General features: G+C 37.4%; 1 protein-coding gene across 1 annotated transcript; it reads right to left on the reverse strand.

Moving 5' to 3' along the window:
• Positions 1-263: 263 nt before the first annotated feature.
• Positions 264-13,551, reverse strand: LOC100369589 (G protein-coupled receptor 135-like). Its single transcript, XM_002741406.2, has 2 exons — positions 13,331-13,551; positions 264-1,868 (listed from the first exon to the last, which is right to left on the reverse strand). Exon 2 carries the CDS (start codon positions 1,766-1,768, stop codon positions 527-529), a length of 1,242 nt encoding a protein of 413 aa, XP_002741452.2. The 5' UTR covers positions 1,769-1,868; positions 13,331-13,551; the 3' UTR covers positions 264-526.
• Positions 13,552-18,857: the final 5,306 nt, after the last annotated feature.

Raw genomic sequence — 18,857 nt, forward strand, 5'->3', positions numbered from 1 at the left:
TGAGGTCATTTGTAGATGAATCTTAATATTGTACAACACAATATAATAATGACGTCATTTTAAATTATAGAAAATGATTTCAAAATCGACTTGTAAATGCAGAATTTTCAAGTTAGAGTAAAAGCACAGATTAAAACGTATGTAATGCTCTTCAATGCCACAATACTTCATAATTTGCATATGTTTAATTTGCATATTCTGAAATTGTACCGACATTTCATTTAGAGTAATTTATATTTGCTTCATGTCTGCGCTTCCGCGTATTATTTTTTATATGACAAATGATAGAATTGAGTTTTAGTATTTACAACATGTCTGATATCACTGTCAGATTGAACTGCAAAATACACACCTACAAATAACCACATCGAGGCTAAAATTCATGATCCAGGAATAATAACACAGAATTTTGTTGTCGTTCAGGTGCAGCCTATTTAATATTCTAGTCCTTTTGTGAGATTGTCTCCTAGACTATTATTAAATGTGATTTATTTTATTTATGAATCCTCCACCTCCTAAACTACGGTCACAAACTGGTCGTTTGCGTCATAGTGGTGTGAACGGATGTACTGTCCTCTGGCTGATAGTTGTGATGGCAGAACATCAAAGCTGGGGCTTTTCTAGCCCACGCTGTTGGATCAAGCCTTGGTGAGTTTGGCGTGTTGTCTTGGTTATAACTATCGGTCGAAATTGAAGTGATTTTTCGTTTAATTGCTGGACTTACAACGATCACAACGCCATTGTTGGCGCCCGTCACATAACCACTTTCACGGTTGCGGCGAATCAGCGCTGACACATGGGGATTGCGAATGGCGTATATGACAGGATTCATCGCGGAATTGGACCACGCGAGGTACATTGCGATGGTATCCATGGTTGAATTAAACTTGATGTTCCTCCCTGCCACAACAATGGCCATAACACAATAGGGACCCCAACAGCACAGAAAGAGGAATATCATGATGAGGACAGTGGTAGCTGTACGCATCTCTCCGTAAAATCTAAGCATGCTAGCTTGGGCCGTAGCAGGACGTATCCTCGTGTCGCTAAGTCTTAGCGTTTTCCAAATATTATAATAACAGTAGCACATTATAGTAAAGGGTATTAAATAACAGACAACAATAACAAATATACTGTATGCTTCAGGTAAATATGACGAGGTTGAGTGGAAAATATACATGCAATGTAAAAAATCATCTTTGTAATAACGTGGTTGGGGGTCAACAATATACCACGGAAAAGAGAAGATAAAAGCTTGTACCCAGATGTACACCATCATTTGTATGGCACGAGTTCGGGTCACTTTTTCTCGCGGTAACTTTACTATTGCGTAAAATCGATCAATCGATATGAGCGTCAACGTGAGTGTGGAAGCTATACCAAACAGGCTGTTAAGAAATCCGTTTAGTACGCATAGATCGTTGCTGAATATCCAGGTGTTAGTAAACAGTGTGGCGAACGTGAACGGGACGCACAAGATGGTTCGTAAAAGGTCAGATGCAGATAGTGATGCGATGAAAGCATTGGTCACTGTTCTCAGCTGATAATGACGTAATATGATTATGATAACTACTGCGTTTCCAATTAGTGAAAGTAGTGATATAATGGCAAGTATAAGTGCCCGCAGTAACATTGCGGTTATATCTTTTTCCATCGTCGCATCTGTGCCACTTGTTGTCAGTACAGACGCAGGTAAAGTCGTCATGTTCCATTGTTCAATACTGGTTCCATGATGCGACACAGTAATGAGGGAAGTGGGTGACGTCATTATACTGGTCAACCACGATGACGTAACATGTGGTGAAATATCGCTACTGTGAGACCCATGAAATATCCTCCCCCATGGTTAAGTTCTGAGCTACTGTCACCTGAAAAACAAAAAATATATATATATTATCGTTATTATTGTTATTACAATTCATATATTTCTCATATAATAATCGTATGGATAATACGCATAGAAGTTTGCTTGCTGACAAATATATAGAACTTTACTACATTACAATTACTGTTGAAAGTAATTAACTGTTGATACAAGATCTATCACTCATATTATATTTAGTTTCAATTGTTTAGCGTTTAATATTCAGTGAAATCTATCTCTGCTAATGAAATAAACCTTGGTCAAATAAAACCTCGGAGAAATTGATCTCAATCAAAGAAATCGATCAAAATGTACATAGATAATTTTCGTAAGGTACTTGCGATAATACGCGTATTTCACCAACCAAATATTGCTATATCTTCTTGCTTACTGTTACAACTACAGACTGCCCTCTCCCACTGCACTGCACTGAATTTTAACAATTCCTGTAAAATCATAGTACCGTAAATGCATAGGAAGTAAAGCATGTAAATAGGACAAAACGCATGGCAACGTAAATATGTAGTGCGTGCTTGATTCGAACCGACGCTCAAGTATGGTCGAATTTACTTACTCTAATAAATTCGCATGGGTATTAAATTTGAGATACTAGTAATAGAGGATTACATTCGTATTATTTTTGTCTACCTGTTTCAATGCCTATTTGAAATCTGTTAACACGTAGCTAGTTCAATGTGTTTTAGTTTGGTGAGGTATTTTTCTAGTTTAATCTGACATCTGAAAGTGTTTCTTATTTATTGAATATTTAGAATTTCTATTTCCAGTATATAATGAACTGTTTCTCTAGATTGTTATTTATCTGTCTTGTCTGTGCACCTGTAAAAGTTGTAAATGTGAGCTTGGTTGGATTTTGTGATGATGTTGTTGTTGTGATTCCACTGTATTGTACCATTAGGTGTTTATCTGTTTGTTCATTAGTGAAGCATTTCTTAGAAGGGTGTTATCAATGTTATAATGTTCATTTGGTTGTCCCTATATACTATGATACTGTGACATTGATAAAATATATATACTACTTAAATCCCCACATTATTTAATTACATAATAATTAATATATTGCGAAAAAAAGAATGATACTTGATAATATAGTAGTTCAATTGTTGCCGGTGTGTACATGATTTAGTACATTATATGTATATAGCGTAACACAGGCATATTACCGATCAGTAAAAAAACATGCAATCACAAAATGTGAAAGTGGGTCACACGTCATTTGAAATCGATATAGAATCATCGAGCGCGTCGTCTAACTTATCTTTGTGTCATTTTACTTTGAATTTATATCTTTAAAGATATATGCAGATAATCCTAATTGCGTTACTGTATATCTGTCACCTGTGAAGCAGGTATAGCCGGCCGCACTGCTATATGGGAGACCGCGGCTTGTACGCACTGCTATATGGGAGACCGCGGCTTACACGCACTGCTATATGGGAGACCGTGGCTTACACGCACTGCTGTATGCGAGACCGCGGCTTACACGCACTGATATATGGGAGACCGCGGCTTCGACGCACTGCTATATGGGAGACCGCAGCTTACACGCACTGCTATATGGGAGACCGCGGCTTGTACGCACTGCTATATGGGAGACCGCGGCTTACACGCACTGCTATATGGGAGACCGCGGCTTACACAGACTGATATATGGGAGACCACGGCTTGCATGCATTGCTATATGGGAGACCGCGGCTTGTACGCACTGCTATATGGGAGACCGCGGCTTACACGCACTGCTATATGGGAGACCGCGGCTTACACAGACTTATGGGAGACCACGGCTTGCCTGCATTGCTATATGGGAGACCGCGGCTTGCACGCACTGCTATATGGGAAGCCGCGGCTTGCACGCACTGCTATACGAGAGACCGCGGCTTGCACGCACTGCTATATGGGAGACCGCGGCTTACACGCACTGATATATGGGAGACCACAGCTTGCATGCATTGCTATATGGGAGACCGTGGCTTACACGCACTGCTATATGGGAGACCGCGGCTTACAGGCACTGATATATGGGAGACCGCAGCTTGCACGCATTGCTATATGGGAGACCACGGCTTACACACACTGATATATGGGAGACCGCAGCTTGCATGCATTACTATATGGGAGACCGTGGCTTAAACGCACTGCTATATGGGAGACCATGGCTTACACGCACTGATATATGGGAGACCGCGGCTTGCACGCACTACTATGTGGAAGACCGCGGCTTACACACATTGCTATATGGGAGACTGCAGCTTGCACGCACTGCTATATGGGAGATCGCGACTTACACGCACTGACATATGGGAGACCGCGGCTTACACGCACTGCTATACGGGAGACCGCGACTTGCACGCATTGCTATATGGGAGACTGCGGCTTGCACGCACTGCTTAATGGGAGACTGCGGCTTACACGCATTGCTATATGGGAGACTGCGGCTTGCACGCATTATATGGGAGACTTCGGCTTGCACGCACTGTTTAATGGGAGACTGCGGCTTACACGCATTGCTATATGGGAGACTGCGGCTTGCACGCACTGATATATGGGAGACCGCGGCTTAAACGCATTGCTATATGAGAGACCGTGGCTTACACGCACTGATATATGGGAGACCGTGGCTTACACGCACTGATATATGGGAGACCGTGGCTTGCACGCACTGATATATGGGAGACCGCGGCTTACACGCATTGCTATATGGGAGACCGTGGCTTACACGCACTGATATATGGGAGACCGTGGCTTACACACACTGATATATGGGAGACTGCAGCTTGCACGCATTGCTATCCGGGAGACCGCGGCTTACAGGCACTGATATATGGGAGGTCGCGGCTTGCACGCACTGCTATACGAAAGACCGCGGCTTACACGCACTGATATATGGGAGACCGCGGCTTGCACGCACTACTATGTGGAAGACCGCGGCTTACACACATTGCTATATGGGAGACTGCAGCTTGCACGCACTGCTATATGGGAGATCGCGACTTACACGCACTGATATGTGGGAGACCGCGGCTTACACGCACTGCTATATGGGAGACCGCGACTTGCACGCATTGCTATATGGGAGACTGCGGCTTGCACGCACTGCTTAATGGGAGACTGCGGCTTACATGCATTGCTATATGGGAGACTGCGGCTTGCACGTATTATATGGGAGACTTCGGTTTGCACGCACTGTTTAATGGGAGACTGCGGCTTACACGCATTGCTATATGGGAGACTGCGGCTTGCACGCACTGATATATGGGAGACCGCGGCTTAAACGCATTGCTATATGGGAGACCGTGGCTTACACGCACTGATATATGGGAGACCGTGGCTTACACGCACTGATATATGGGAGACCGTGGCTTGCACGCACTGATATATGGGAGACCGCGGCTTACACGCATTGCTATATGGGAGACCGTGGCTTACACGCACTGATATATGGGAAACCGTGGCTTACACGCACTGATATATGGGAGACCGTGGCTTGCACGCACTGCTATATGGAAGACCACGGCTTACACGCACTGATATATGGGAGACCATGGCTTACACGCACTGATATATGGGAGACCGCGGCTTGCACGCACTGTTATATGGGAGACCGCGGCTTACACGCACTGCTATATGGGAGACCGTGGCTTGCACGCACTGCTATATGGGAGACCGTGGCTTGCACGCACTGCTATATGGGAGACCGCGGCTTACACGCACTGATATATGGGAGACCGCAGCTTACACGCGATGATATATGGGAGACCGCGGCTTACGCGCACTGATAAATGGGAGACCGCGGCTTACACGCACTGATATATGGGAGACCGCGGCTTACACGCACTGATATATGGGAGACCGCGGCTTACACACACTGATATATGGGAGACCGCGGCTTACACGCACTGATATATGGGAGACCGCGGCTTACACGCACTGATATATGGGAGACCGCGGCTTACACACACTGATATATGGGAGACCGCGGCTTACGCGCACTGATAAATGGGAGACCGCGGCTTACACGCACTGATATATAGAAGACCGCGGCTTACACGCACAGATATATGGGAGACCGCGGCTTAAACGCACTGATATATGGGAGACTGTGGCATGCAGGTGTATTTATTATTAACGTCGGTTGCCATTGAATTACTGCAGCCACGCCATCACTGAAATATTGAATTTGTAATGAAACATAGGGACAAAGCTTTCATATCTCATTAATTTTGAGATTTGGGAATTTTGAACAAACATAGCAAACACATTGACTCGTGTTTAAATCAGTTACTGCAGTGATCTTATTCATATTCTTATTATATCTTATAAGGAGCCACCATATGGAACAAATAATCTTCCATATTTATTACGCATGTAAACTCCTATTTAAACCCATAAATGATTCATCAGTAGTCAGGAAGCGACATCTTTTTATTTTTATTGTTTTGCATTACTTTTGGGTGACGAACATATATACCGAAATTATTGGCATTTTTAATGTTCCACATAATGCCACCCGACGAAAATAATCTTCTGTTCACGGAAATTGTGCTTCAATATTACATATTGAGATTATATCATATTTGAAGTTCGATATTCTCTAGTAGCGTCATCGTCGTAGTGTATGGCTCACTTTTATCATTGTCACCGCAGTGTAGAACTCACTATTATCATTATGGTCGTAGTGTGGGACTCACTATTATCATTATGGTCGTAGTGTGGGACTCACTATTATCATTATGGTCATAGTTTAGGACTCACTATTATCATTGTAGTCGTAGTGTAGGACTCTCTATTATCATTATGGTCGTAGTGTGGGACTCACTATTAATCATTATGATCGTAGTGTGGGACTCACTATTATCATTATGGTCGTAGTGTGGGACTCACTATTATCATTATGATTGTAGTGTGGGACTCACTATTACCATTATTGTCGTAGTTTAGGAATTACTATTATGTATTGTATGTATTTATGTTCCTTACCATACAAAAACCCTCTGAAGGTTTTTTAGTAGTGTAATAAAGTTATTATTATTATTATGATTATGGTCGTAGTTTAGGACTCACTATTATCATTATGATCTTAGTGTGGGACTCACTATTATCATTATGGTCTTAGTGTGGGACTCACTATTATCATTATGGTCGTAGTGTGGGACTCACTATTATCATTATGGTCATAGTTTAGGACTCGCTATTATCATTATGATCGTAGTGTGGGACTCACTATTATCATTATGGTCGTAGTGTGGGACTCACTATTATCATTATGGTCGGAGTGTTGGACTCACTATTATCATTATGGTCGTAGTGTGGGAGTCACTATTATCATTATGGTCGTTGGTTAAGAATTACTATTATCATTATGATCGTAGTGTGGGACTCGCTATTATCATTATGATCGTAGTGTGGGACTCGCTATTACCATTATGATCGTAGTGTGGGACTCACTATTATCATTATGGTCGTAGTGTGGGACTCACTATTATCATTATGGTCGTAGTGTGGGACTCACTATTATCATTATGGTCGTAGTGAGGGGCTCACCATTGCCATTATAATCACAATTATGACATTGTTGTGTGAGACTCACTATTATGATATTGTTGTGTGAGACTCACTATTATGATATTGTTGTGTGAGACTCACTATTATAATATTGTTGTGTGAGACTCACTATTATAATATTGTTGTGTGAGACTCACTATTATGATATTGTTGTGTGAGACTCACTATTATGATATTGTGTGGGATTCACTCGTATCATCATCGTTGTGTGGGACTCACTATTATGATATTGTTGTGTGAAACTCATTATTATGATATTGTTGTGTGAAACTCACTATTATGATATTGCTGTGTGAGACTCACTATTATGATATTGTTGACAAGACTCACTATTATGATATTGTTGCGTGAGACTCACTATTATGATATTGTTGCGTGGGACTCACTATTATGATATTGTTGACAAGACTCACTATTATGATATTGTTGTGTGAAACTCACTATTATGATATTGTTGCGTGAGACTCACAATTATGATATTGTTGCCTGAAGCTCACTATTACGATATTGTTGCGTGGGACTCACTATTCTGATATTGTTGCGTGGGACTCACTATTATGATATTGTTGACAAGACTCACTATTATGATATTATTGTGTGAGACTCACTATTATGATATTGTTGTGTGAGACTCACTATTATGATATTGTTGTGTGGGACTCACTATTATGATATTGCTGTGTGAGACTCACTATTATGATATTGTTGCGTGGGACTCACTATTATGATATTGTTGACAAAACTCACTATTATGATATTGTTGACAAGACTCACTATTATGATATTGTTGTGTGGGACTCACTATTATGATATTGTTGACAAGACTCACTATTATGATATTGTTGTGTGGGACTCACTATTATGATATTGCTGTGTGAGACTCACTATTATGATATTGTTGCGTGGGACTCACTATTATGATATTGTTGTGTGAGACTCACTATTATGATATTGTTGACAAGACTCACGATTATGATATTGTTGTGTAGGACTCACTATTATGATATTGCTGTATGGGACTCACTATTATGATATAGCTGTGTGAGACTCACTATTATGATATTGTTGCGTGGGACTCACTATTATGATATTGCTGTGTGAGTCTCACTATTATGATATTGTTGACAAGACTCACTATTATGATATTGTTGACAAAACTCACTATTATGATATTGTTGACAAGACTCACTATTATGATATTGTTGCGTGAGACTCACTATTATGATATTGTTGCGTGGGACTCACTATTATGATATTGTTGACAAGACTCACTATTATGATATTGTTGTGTGAAACTCACTATTATGATATTGTTGCGTGAGACTCACAATTATGATATTGTTGCCTGAGGCTCACTATTACGATATTGTTGCGTGGGACTCACTATTCTGATATTGTTGCGTGGGACTCACTATTATGATATTGTTGACAAGACTCACTATTATGATATTATTGTTTGAGACTCACTATTATGATATTGTTGTGTGAGACTCACTATTATGATATTGTTGTGTGGGACTCACTATTATGATATTGCTGTGTGAGACTCACTATTATGATATTGTTGCGTGGGACTCACTATTATGATATTGTTGACAAGACTCACTATTATGATATTATTGTGTGAGACTCACTATTATGATATTGTTGTGTGAGACTCACTATTATGATATTGTTGTGTGGGACTCACTATTATGATATTGCTGTGTGAGACTCACTATTATGATATTGTTGCGTGGGACTCACTATTATGATATTGTTGACAAAACTCACTATTATGATATTGTTGACAAGACTCACTATTATGATATTGTTGCGTGAGACTCACTATTATGATATTGTTGCGTGGGACTCACTATTATGATATTGTTGACAAGACTCACTATTATGATATTGTTGTGTGAAACTCACTATTATGATATTGTTGCGTGAGACTCACAATTATGATATTGTTGCCTGAGGCTCATTATTACGATATTGTTGCGTGGGACTCACTATTCTGATATTGTTGCGTGGGACTCACTATTATGATATTGTTGACAAGACTCACTATTATGATATTATTGTGTGAGACTCACTATTATGATATTGTTGTGTGAGACTCACTATTATGATATTGTTGTGTGGGACTCACTATTATGATATTGCTGTCTGAGACTCACTATTATGATATTGCTGTGTGAGACTCACTATTATGATATTGTTGCGTGGGACTCACTATTATGATATTGTTGACAAAACTCACATTGTTGACAAGACTCACTATTATGATATTGTTGTGTGGGACTCACTATTATGATATTGTTGACAAGACTCACTATTATGATATTGTTGTGTGGGATTCACTATTATGATATTGCTGTGTGAGACTCACTATTATGATATTATTGTGTGAGACTCACTATTATGATATTGTTGTGTGAGACTCACTATTATGATATTGCTGTGTGAGACTCACTATTATGATATTGCTGTGTGAGACTCACTATTATGATATTGTTATGTGAGACTCACTATTATGATATTGTTGCGTGAGACTCACTATTATGATATTGTTGCGTGAGACTCACTATTATGATATTGCTGTGTGAGACTCACTATTATGATATTGTTGCGTGAGACTCACTATTATGATATTGTTGACAAGACTCACTATTGTGATATTGTTGCGTGAGACTCACTATTATGATATTGTTGACAAGACTCGCTATTATGATATTGCTGTGTGAGACTCACTATTATGATATTGCTGTGTGAGACTCACTATTATGATATTGTTGACAAGACTCACTATTATGATATTGTTGTTTGAGACTCACTATTATGATATTATTGTTTGAGACTCACTATTATGATATTGCTGTGTGAGACTCACTATTCTGATATTGTTGCGTGGGACTCACTATTATGATATTGTTGACAAGACTCACTATTATGATATTGCTGTGTGAGACTCACTATTATGATATTGTTGTGTGGGACTCACTATTATGATATTTTTGACAAGACTCATTATTATGATATTGTTGTGTAAGACTCACTATTATGATATTGTTGACAAGACTCACTATTGTGATATTGTTGTGTGAGACTCACTATTATGATATTGCTGTGTGAGACTCACTATTATGATATTGTTGACAAGACTCACTATTATGATATTGTTGTGTGGGACTCACTATTATGATATTGCTGTGTGAGACTCACTATTATGATATTGTTGCGTGGGACTCACTATTATGATATTGTTGTGTGAGACTCACTATTATGATATTGTTGACAAGACTCACTATTATGATATTGTTGACAAGACTCACTATTATGATATTGTTGTGTGAGACTCACTATTATGATATTGCTGTGTGGGACTCACTATTATGATATTGTTGTGTGGGACTCACTATTATGATATTGTTGACAAGACTTACTATTATGATATTGTTGTGTGGGACTCACTATTATGATATTGCTGTGTGAGACTCACTATTATGATATTGTTGCGTGGGATTCACTATTATGATATTGTTGACAAGACTCACTATTATGATATTGTTGTGTGAGACTCACTATTATGATATTGTTGACAAGACTCACTATTATAATATTGTTGTGTGAGACTCAGTATTATGATATTGTTGCGTGAGACTCACTATTATGATATTGTTGTGTGGGACTCACTATTATGATATTGTGTGAAACTCACTATTATGATATTGTTCTGTGAGACTCACTATTATGATATTGTTGACAAGACTTACTATTATGATATTGTTGACAAGACTCACTATTATGATATTGTTGACAAGACTAACTACATATGGTATTGTTGTGTGAAACTCACTATTATGATATTGTTGTGTAAAATTCACTATTATGATATTGTTGCGTGGGACTCACTCTTATGATATTGTTGTGTGAAACTCACTATTATGATATTGTTGACAAGACTCACAAGTTTGATATTGTTGCGCGAGACTCACAATTATGATATTGTTGCGTGCGACTCACTATTATGATATTGTTGCGTGAGACTCACTATTATGGTATTGTTGACAAGACTCACTAATATGATATTGTTGCGTGAGACTCACTATTATGATATTGTTGTGTGAGACTCACTATTATGATATTGTTGTGTGGGACTCACTATTATGATATTGCTGTGTGAGACTCACTATTATGATATTGTTGCGTGGGACTCACTATTATGATATTGTTGACAAGACTCACTATTATGATATTGTTGACAAGACTCACTATTATGATATTGTTGTGTGGGACTCACTATTATGATATTGCTGTGTGAGACTCACTATTATGATATTGTTGCGTGGGACTCACTATTATGATATTGTTGTGTGAGACTCACTATTATGATATTGTTGACAAGACTCACGATTATGATATTATTGTGTAGGACTCACTATTATGATATTGCTGTGTGAGACTCACTATTATGATATTGTTGCGTGGGACTCACTATTATGATATTGTTGACAAGACTCACTATTATGATATTGTTGTGTGGGACTCACTATTATGATATTGTTGACAAGACTCACTATTATGATATTGTTGTGTGGGACTCACTATTATGATATTGTTGACAAGACTCACTATTATGATATTGTTGTGTGAGACTCACTATTATGATATTGTTGCGTGGGACTCACTATTATGATATTGTTGTGTGAAACTCACTATTATGATATTGTTATGTGAGACTCACTATTATGATATTGTTGCGTGAGACTCACTATTATGATATTGTTGACAAGACTCACTATTATGATATTGTTGACAAGACTAACTATATATGGTATTGTTGTGTGAAACTCACTATTATGATATTGTTGTGTGAAACTCACTATTATGATATTGTTGCGTGGGACTCACTCTTATGATATTGTTGTGTGAAACTCACTATTATGATATTGTTGACAAGACTCACAAGTTTGATATTGTTGCGTGAGACTCACAATTATGATATTGTTGCCTGCGACTCACTATTATGATATTGTTGCGTGAGACTCACTATTATGATATTGTTGACAAGACTCACTAATATGATATGATATTGTTGCGTGAGACTCACTATTATGATATTGTGTTGGATTCACTCGTATCATCATCGTTGTGTGGGACTCACTACTGTAACACCAATGAATTGCATGTTACATGTTACATATTGATGTTGTCTTCATCATCTTCGAATACGACAGTTATTCAAACCGTCCATGGAACAAATCCGCCTAATTGGTCGGTCACGTGCTAGCGCTCTCATCGCCATTGAAATTCGCGTATTGAAGGTAAATCGGTATAATTACATACACTGATGTCAATATCACCTATGAAATATTTAATGTTAAATGTCTACCGTATTTTTTTCTTCAATAAATATAAATTTACCTACTTATGCAGCATATGCAATTAATCACTTTCATATAATTACTGATGCATATCTGCCTTTCATACATATTACTATTTAAAATGAAATATTTACAGCTATATATGAGAGGAAAATTCGACCCTGATGAAATCATATACTAGTATCTATATACCTTATATGATGTTAATAACAGGTAGTGACGAGGACCATTGCCAACGATGAATAATTCAATCTCGTGATATAACCCATTCGATGGGGCTGTATATACTAGACGCTTAAATGCCGTTATAAAGCACCTTAGCTTCGATACTATATGATATGATATCATTATAAGTTAGAGACGCTTTGATTAACGCTCTTTTTCTAGATACTTAAATATCGTCATGTCTATTTCTCAGTGATTGTTTTGATGGGAGGAGAGCAATATCTAGAATTAAACCTTCGTTGAAATCTCTGACTGGATAAAGTGACAACATGGTGAATGGTAGAAGACTTACCGGCACGCAATGGCGACTCAGTGTCACTGTAGTGAGATGATCCCCGATGTATGTCCTCCATCCAACATCTTTCCGCCATACTGATTATTTCCACACATGAGCCTGAGAGAATCGGTGTACTCCGACTGCCAGCAACGCGTCGGGTAACTGAAAACAAATGGAGGCGATCTTTTCCATTCGTGTCACTTTCACATGATCATATTGCATGTAAATGTTGTTGATTTGGCGATGTTAAAAAAAAAGGCAATGTTGACAATTGATCCTATGCCGACTCATGTAAAATATAACGACTCTGCTTTAAGGTAATAATTTGATATTACATTACAAGACAAGATGGTTCAATATGGGTGGCGTCAACCACTTTCGATGCAGGGGTGGAAAGATATATACAATAATGAATCGTGATCCAATTCTCTCTCTTTGTTAGCGCGTTGCCATATCAACGCACTTTCATCCGGTAATTATCGTCATTGGCAGCGTGTTATTTAGTTCCTTGTTACGTAATCGACTACAGAGGCTTATGAAACATTCATTGAGCCGTTAAAAAAAATTATAATCGCTTACACAACATTGATGTATTGTGACGTAATGGTTGTATGTTGTTCATCAAGTCAGAATGGCAAATAATTTAGTTGCGGGATTGTCTAAGCAAGCCAAATACATCGTAAATGGCCGTGTGTACATATTTACCAGGAAGCAAATATTGTACGCGACGGACGCGTCGTGGCGACCACGGCCTTTAATATAAACAATAGAGGGATTACTGGCTTAGAATAACAAAAGGATATGTTCACACACACACACACACACACACACACACACACACACACACACACACACACACACACACACACACACACACACACACACACACACACACACACACACACACACACACACACACACACAGTTTACATAACAATGTAACAAGTTGTAACCGTTATTCTATGCGTAATTTTTCATTCAATTATACAATTGTATCACCTATTACGCACACACATGAGTTGCCGCCATTGCTGGGTTCACTGACCTTCTGCTATATACAACTTACACAGACCTTCAATTTAGCACATTGTATAATATAAATCAATGGTAGGAAAATATTCCCAAATTGCAGTAAACCAGTTTCCTTTACCCAACTTTTAAACCGAGGTAATTGAAATAATGACGCAGTCTATCTGCTTTAAATTATCATATTTACCATGCACTAATTGTTTTTAATAGCCAGCCTTCATAAACTCGAGTTCAATGAGTTATGCCGCAATATGAAGCCACTCTCTGAAATGACATAGATCTATTCTAAGTCAGCATATATTTCCACTGTAATCAGTGTATCATAATTATGTTGCAAAGGTCAAACTCCTTAATGTAATTCTCGTCAATATAATTAGGACAATGAATACTGTGGTGTATAGTGCTTGCAGGTCTATTTATTTCGTCATTTAGTGTACCCCATTCCAGTGTTTGGTTATGACCCGTTATACTCAAGCTCATCATTAAATATGTTAGCCTCAGAATAAAGTAAAATGCTAAGAAATGCAAAGAACAAATTTAAACTCAAATTCTTTCTAAAATGTTTCCACAGTTTGAAGCTGATATTTTATAAATTAAATTGTAGAGTTATGGGTTTCAACATATACCCTACTGGATGGTCTATGGTTTCAAGTGGACACTGTTATCAATATGCAAACAAGTGACAGTAGTTGTTTGCAGAACTCATGTATATGTATGAATCAAATACACTGTTGAAACAAAAATTAAGAAGGAATTTTAATTTTTAAGTATTTTTTTTAATGACACCTCACTTATATTACTTATAATATATATATAATATTAGTTATTGCATACATCAAATAAAAATATCATATGGTATACACAGACAGTATGAGATCTATCCCATTACGGTATATATGTATGAAAACATTTTTTGTTTAAATCTTACCGAAATATTGGTCATCATACTATATCATTTGCATCTATTTAATGTGAGGTATGCTATTCTTTGTTTCATTCCAATAATCATCTATCGCAATTTCTCCAATTACTTCTTGTATTGAGTTTGCACATTGTGATTGGGAAACATTACTAGATTGTTTCCATACATATTTTTGCCACATATTTTATACCATTGTCTGACCATCATTTTGTTAATGAATACTGAGATTGGATTCCATCCGAATTCCGCACGAATTTCTAAGTTTGATGCTGATTGGTGAATTTGTAGAAGCACTTTACACAGTTTCAAATATATTTTTCTATGTAGGTTTTATTTGTAGTTTTTCTGAACCCCATATTTTACATCTATAAATTAGTGTGGGTCTTAGTAAATGTTCAAAAAATGTTAATCGAAATTGTTATGTTGATATTTGCTTATGTTCTAATATCATTTTAAATATATTTTATACAATTGTAACAAGAACGTGCGTGAAAATTAATAATATAATATAATACTAATAGTCATATTGTACTGAATACATATATATTGTAGCAATGTTATTGTAACTATGCTATATTAGCTGAGATACAACAATTGAACAAAATAAAGACGAATAGATAAAGCAAAACATGATCTAATAATATAACTAAATTACGAATACGAAAGAATAAAACTGAATAAACAACAATAAATATGAATCAATGAGGAAAAACACAAGTGGATAAGCATCCACGACAAGTCTCAAGTGCTCTCCGCTTATAGTCTGCCGTCGTCGTGACCAACACACATATCTCATTTGTAGTGAACAGCACCCTCAACGTCAAGTATGGATATAGTTATTATATAGAGTGATTGTGGTCGTTTCAACGAATTATCAGGTAGTGATGCGTTCTTCCAGTGATTATTCTAAGTACTAGTAACTATCACGAACATGCAACACGGTATATCGTGCAACACAACAGAGACAATGTTTCGCTGTCAAAAGTTGAACAGACTTTCAAGTTGTAGGCCAACATACACCATAATGGGCTACAATAGTTTATAACAGACTTATTACGAATAATTCTACATTAATGACTTGTGGAATTTTAATATCCACAACATTTCACTTTGTTGAGACTCTATTTCCACGTCTACAAGACTCAAATTTCTTGTCCACACGTCTTAATTTTCAGTCCGTGCGCGACGGTAAGTGTACAGTTTTCAGAATCAGAACCTCAGAAAGAGAGGGCAACTTTTCAGTTGTTTCCAGAAAAAATAACCAAATTTACATTACAACATTATGAATACGTTGTAAATTAGTTACAATAACATTGCTACAATATATAAGTATTCAGTACAATACGATTATTAGTATTATATAATTCATTTTTCCGTACGTATAAGGTAACGTGAAAACGTCGGGAAATGGTCTTATTGTGAGATCCGTCATAAAGACAATTAATTCTAACAATGTAATTCCATCATGATAGATAGATAGACCAGTTAAAGCAAGTAACATAATATTAAAGTCAGAATTCTGCTAATTATTTTTAAATAGGAATCACTCTTACATATCATGCGTAATATTTTTTTTATAGAAGTGTGCTTTAATTGAATACATGTTTTTTTATGTGTTGAGACGTCGTACGGTTGGTCTGATAATTAGTCGTTAATTTGGGTTCCGTCCGTCCGTGCGTCCGTATGTCCGTCCGAAGCCATTTCTCGGACACCCTTTGACCAATTTTCGTTATGATTCTATTAAATATGGCTGACTGGCAGCCATTTTGTCTCTCAAATTTGCTAAATTCTTATATTTAAACGTGACTGTCCGGAACTGTTTTTCGGAGCTGAACAAGTGATTTCAATAAAACTTTGTATGGTGATCATGAATATTGGGTTATAGGTGCACGTCACTTTTTTTGAGATTCGGTCCAAGATGGCCGATTGGTGGCCATTTTTTCAGTTTTCGTGCTGATTCCTTCATAAGATATGGCCTGATTCAGTTTAAAGTTTGTACATAGGTATTATACTTCAAGATAACATAACATCATGTTTTGTTTTGAGATTTGATCAAATTTGTCGAAATGGCGGTCATTTTGTTTAATATCTTAAAATCACAATCTGTAACGTGTCTGTAAATGTTTCTCGAAGCTGAACAGGGTGATTTCAATCAAACTTTGTATGGTGATCATGCATATTGGGTTATGTGCACGTCAATTTTTTTCGAGATTCGTCCAAGATGGCGGATTGGCGGCCTTTTTTCCTCTTTTTGTGCCGATTCCTCGGAAAGATATGGCCTGATTCACTTGAAAGTTTGTACATAGGTAGTATACTGTAAGGTAACACAACAACATGTTTTGTCTTGAGATTTGATCAAATTTGTCGAAATGGTGGACATTTTGTCAAAAAAACGTAAAATATCATTCTGTAACATGTCCGGAACTGTTTCTTGGAGCGATATGGCCTGATTCAGTTCAAAGTAGAATAGGGCATTTTCAATCAAACTTTGTATGATGACCTTACATATTAGGTTACAGTACAAGCCATATTTCTTTTGGAGATACTTGAACAACAATACCCTACATGCTGCGTTTTTCTTTCATGCTATTTCCTCTATAAGATATAGTCCAATACAGTTCAAAGTTTGCATGTAGGTCTATAATCTGTATTAGTGCACAGTCCTTCTATGATAGAGGGACTGTGATTAGTATTAAAAAAACATTGATCTTTCATTTCTACATGTCACTTATACTGAACATTTACACGACTACAGCTAATACTTAATGGAGACTATGCATTATCAATGCTTGTTGTCTAAACACCGTTTTCATGGTAGGACTTCGAGCCCAGTGTGTTGTGTATAGCCGTGAAAAAACAAACAAATAACTTGTACATATACATGTATTTCGATAATAAATTGGCTACTATTTGTGTTGTTTTGTAAACGTATTACTACTAAGTGGTCGGAAATAGACATGCAGTTTGCCACGCTCTGAATCGTATTGTCACTGGGACCAAGGAACTAAAATATGACACTATACTTCCGCAGTTGTTACCTTTTGCACCCCATAAATATATAATATGAACAAGAACAAATTTGTAGCATATACCACAATTTACAACAGAGATGTTTTACACCATTCACCCATCTCATCCAAGTAGTGAAATAGTGCCTAATTTGCATAACTCCAGGATAATATCAAGGATTAAATAGTTATGACCAAGATGACACAAACATTATGGGAAGTGCCTGTCAGAGGAAGTGAGGTGGTGTGGTGTAGCACCCGACAGTATTTTTAGAGGAGGACTGTTCATGGATGTGGACGGTGAAGAAGTATATGCACCAATATAACAACCCAGGAAGACGAAACAACACACGAAGAATAACAAGTCAATAACTTACGACCGACTACAGAATACCATTGATTACCATCTTTTAAGATTATATCATCATTGATAAGAAAACATTGTGTGTTTGTATTTATTTGATCTTGCCATTCAGGTTGGGACTGTTGTGAAATTGATAACAATATGAATTATCCTGAGCATGCCAGGAATGTGAGAGCATATACAATTTATATCAAATATGGACAATATATGATCACAACA

The sequence above is a fragment of the Saccoglossus kowalevskii genome, chromosome 2, assembly GCF_978046115.1.
Source record: "Saccoglossus kowalevskii chromosome 2, keSacKowa6.1, whole genome shotgun sequence".
In the NCBI taxonomy this organism is placed as follows: Eukaryota; Metazoa; Hemichordata; class Enteropneusta; family Harrimaniidae; genus Saccoglossus; species Saccoglossus kowalevskii.

Excerpts from the sequence above, each read along its gene's own strand:
- LOC100369589 (XM_002741406.2), bottom strand. The coding sequence starts at position 1,768 with ATGACGTCACCCACTTCCCTCATTACTGTGTCGCATCATGGAACCAGT.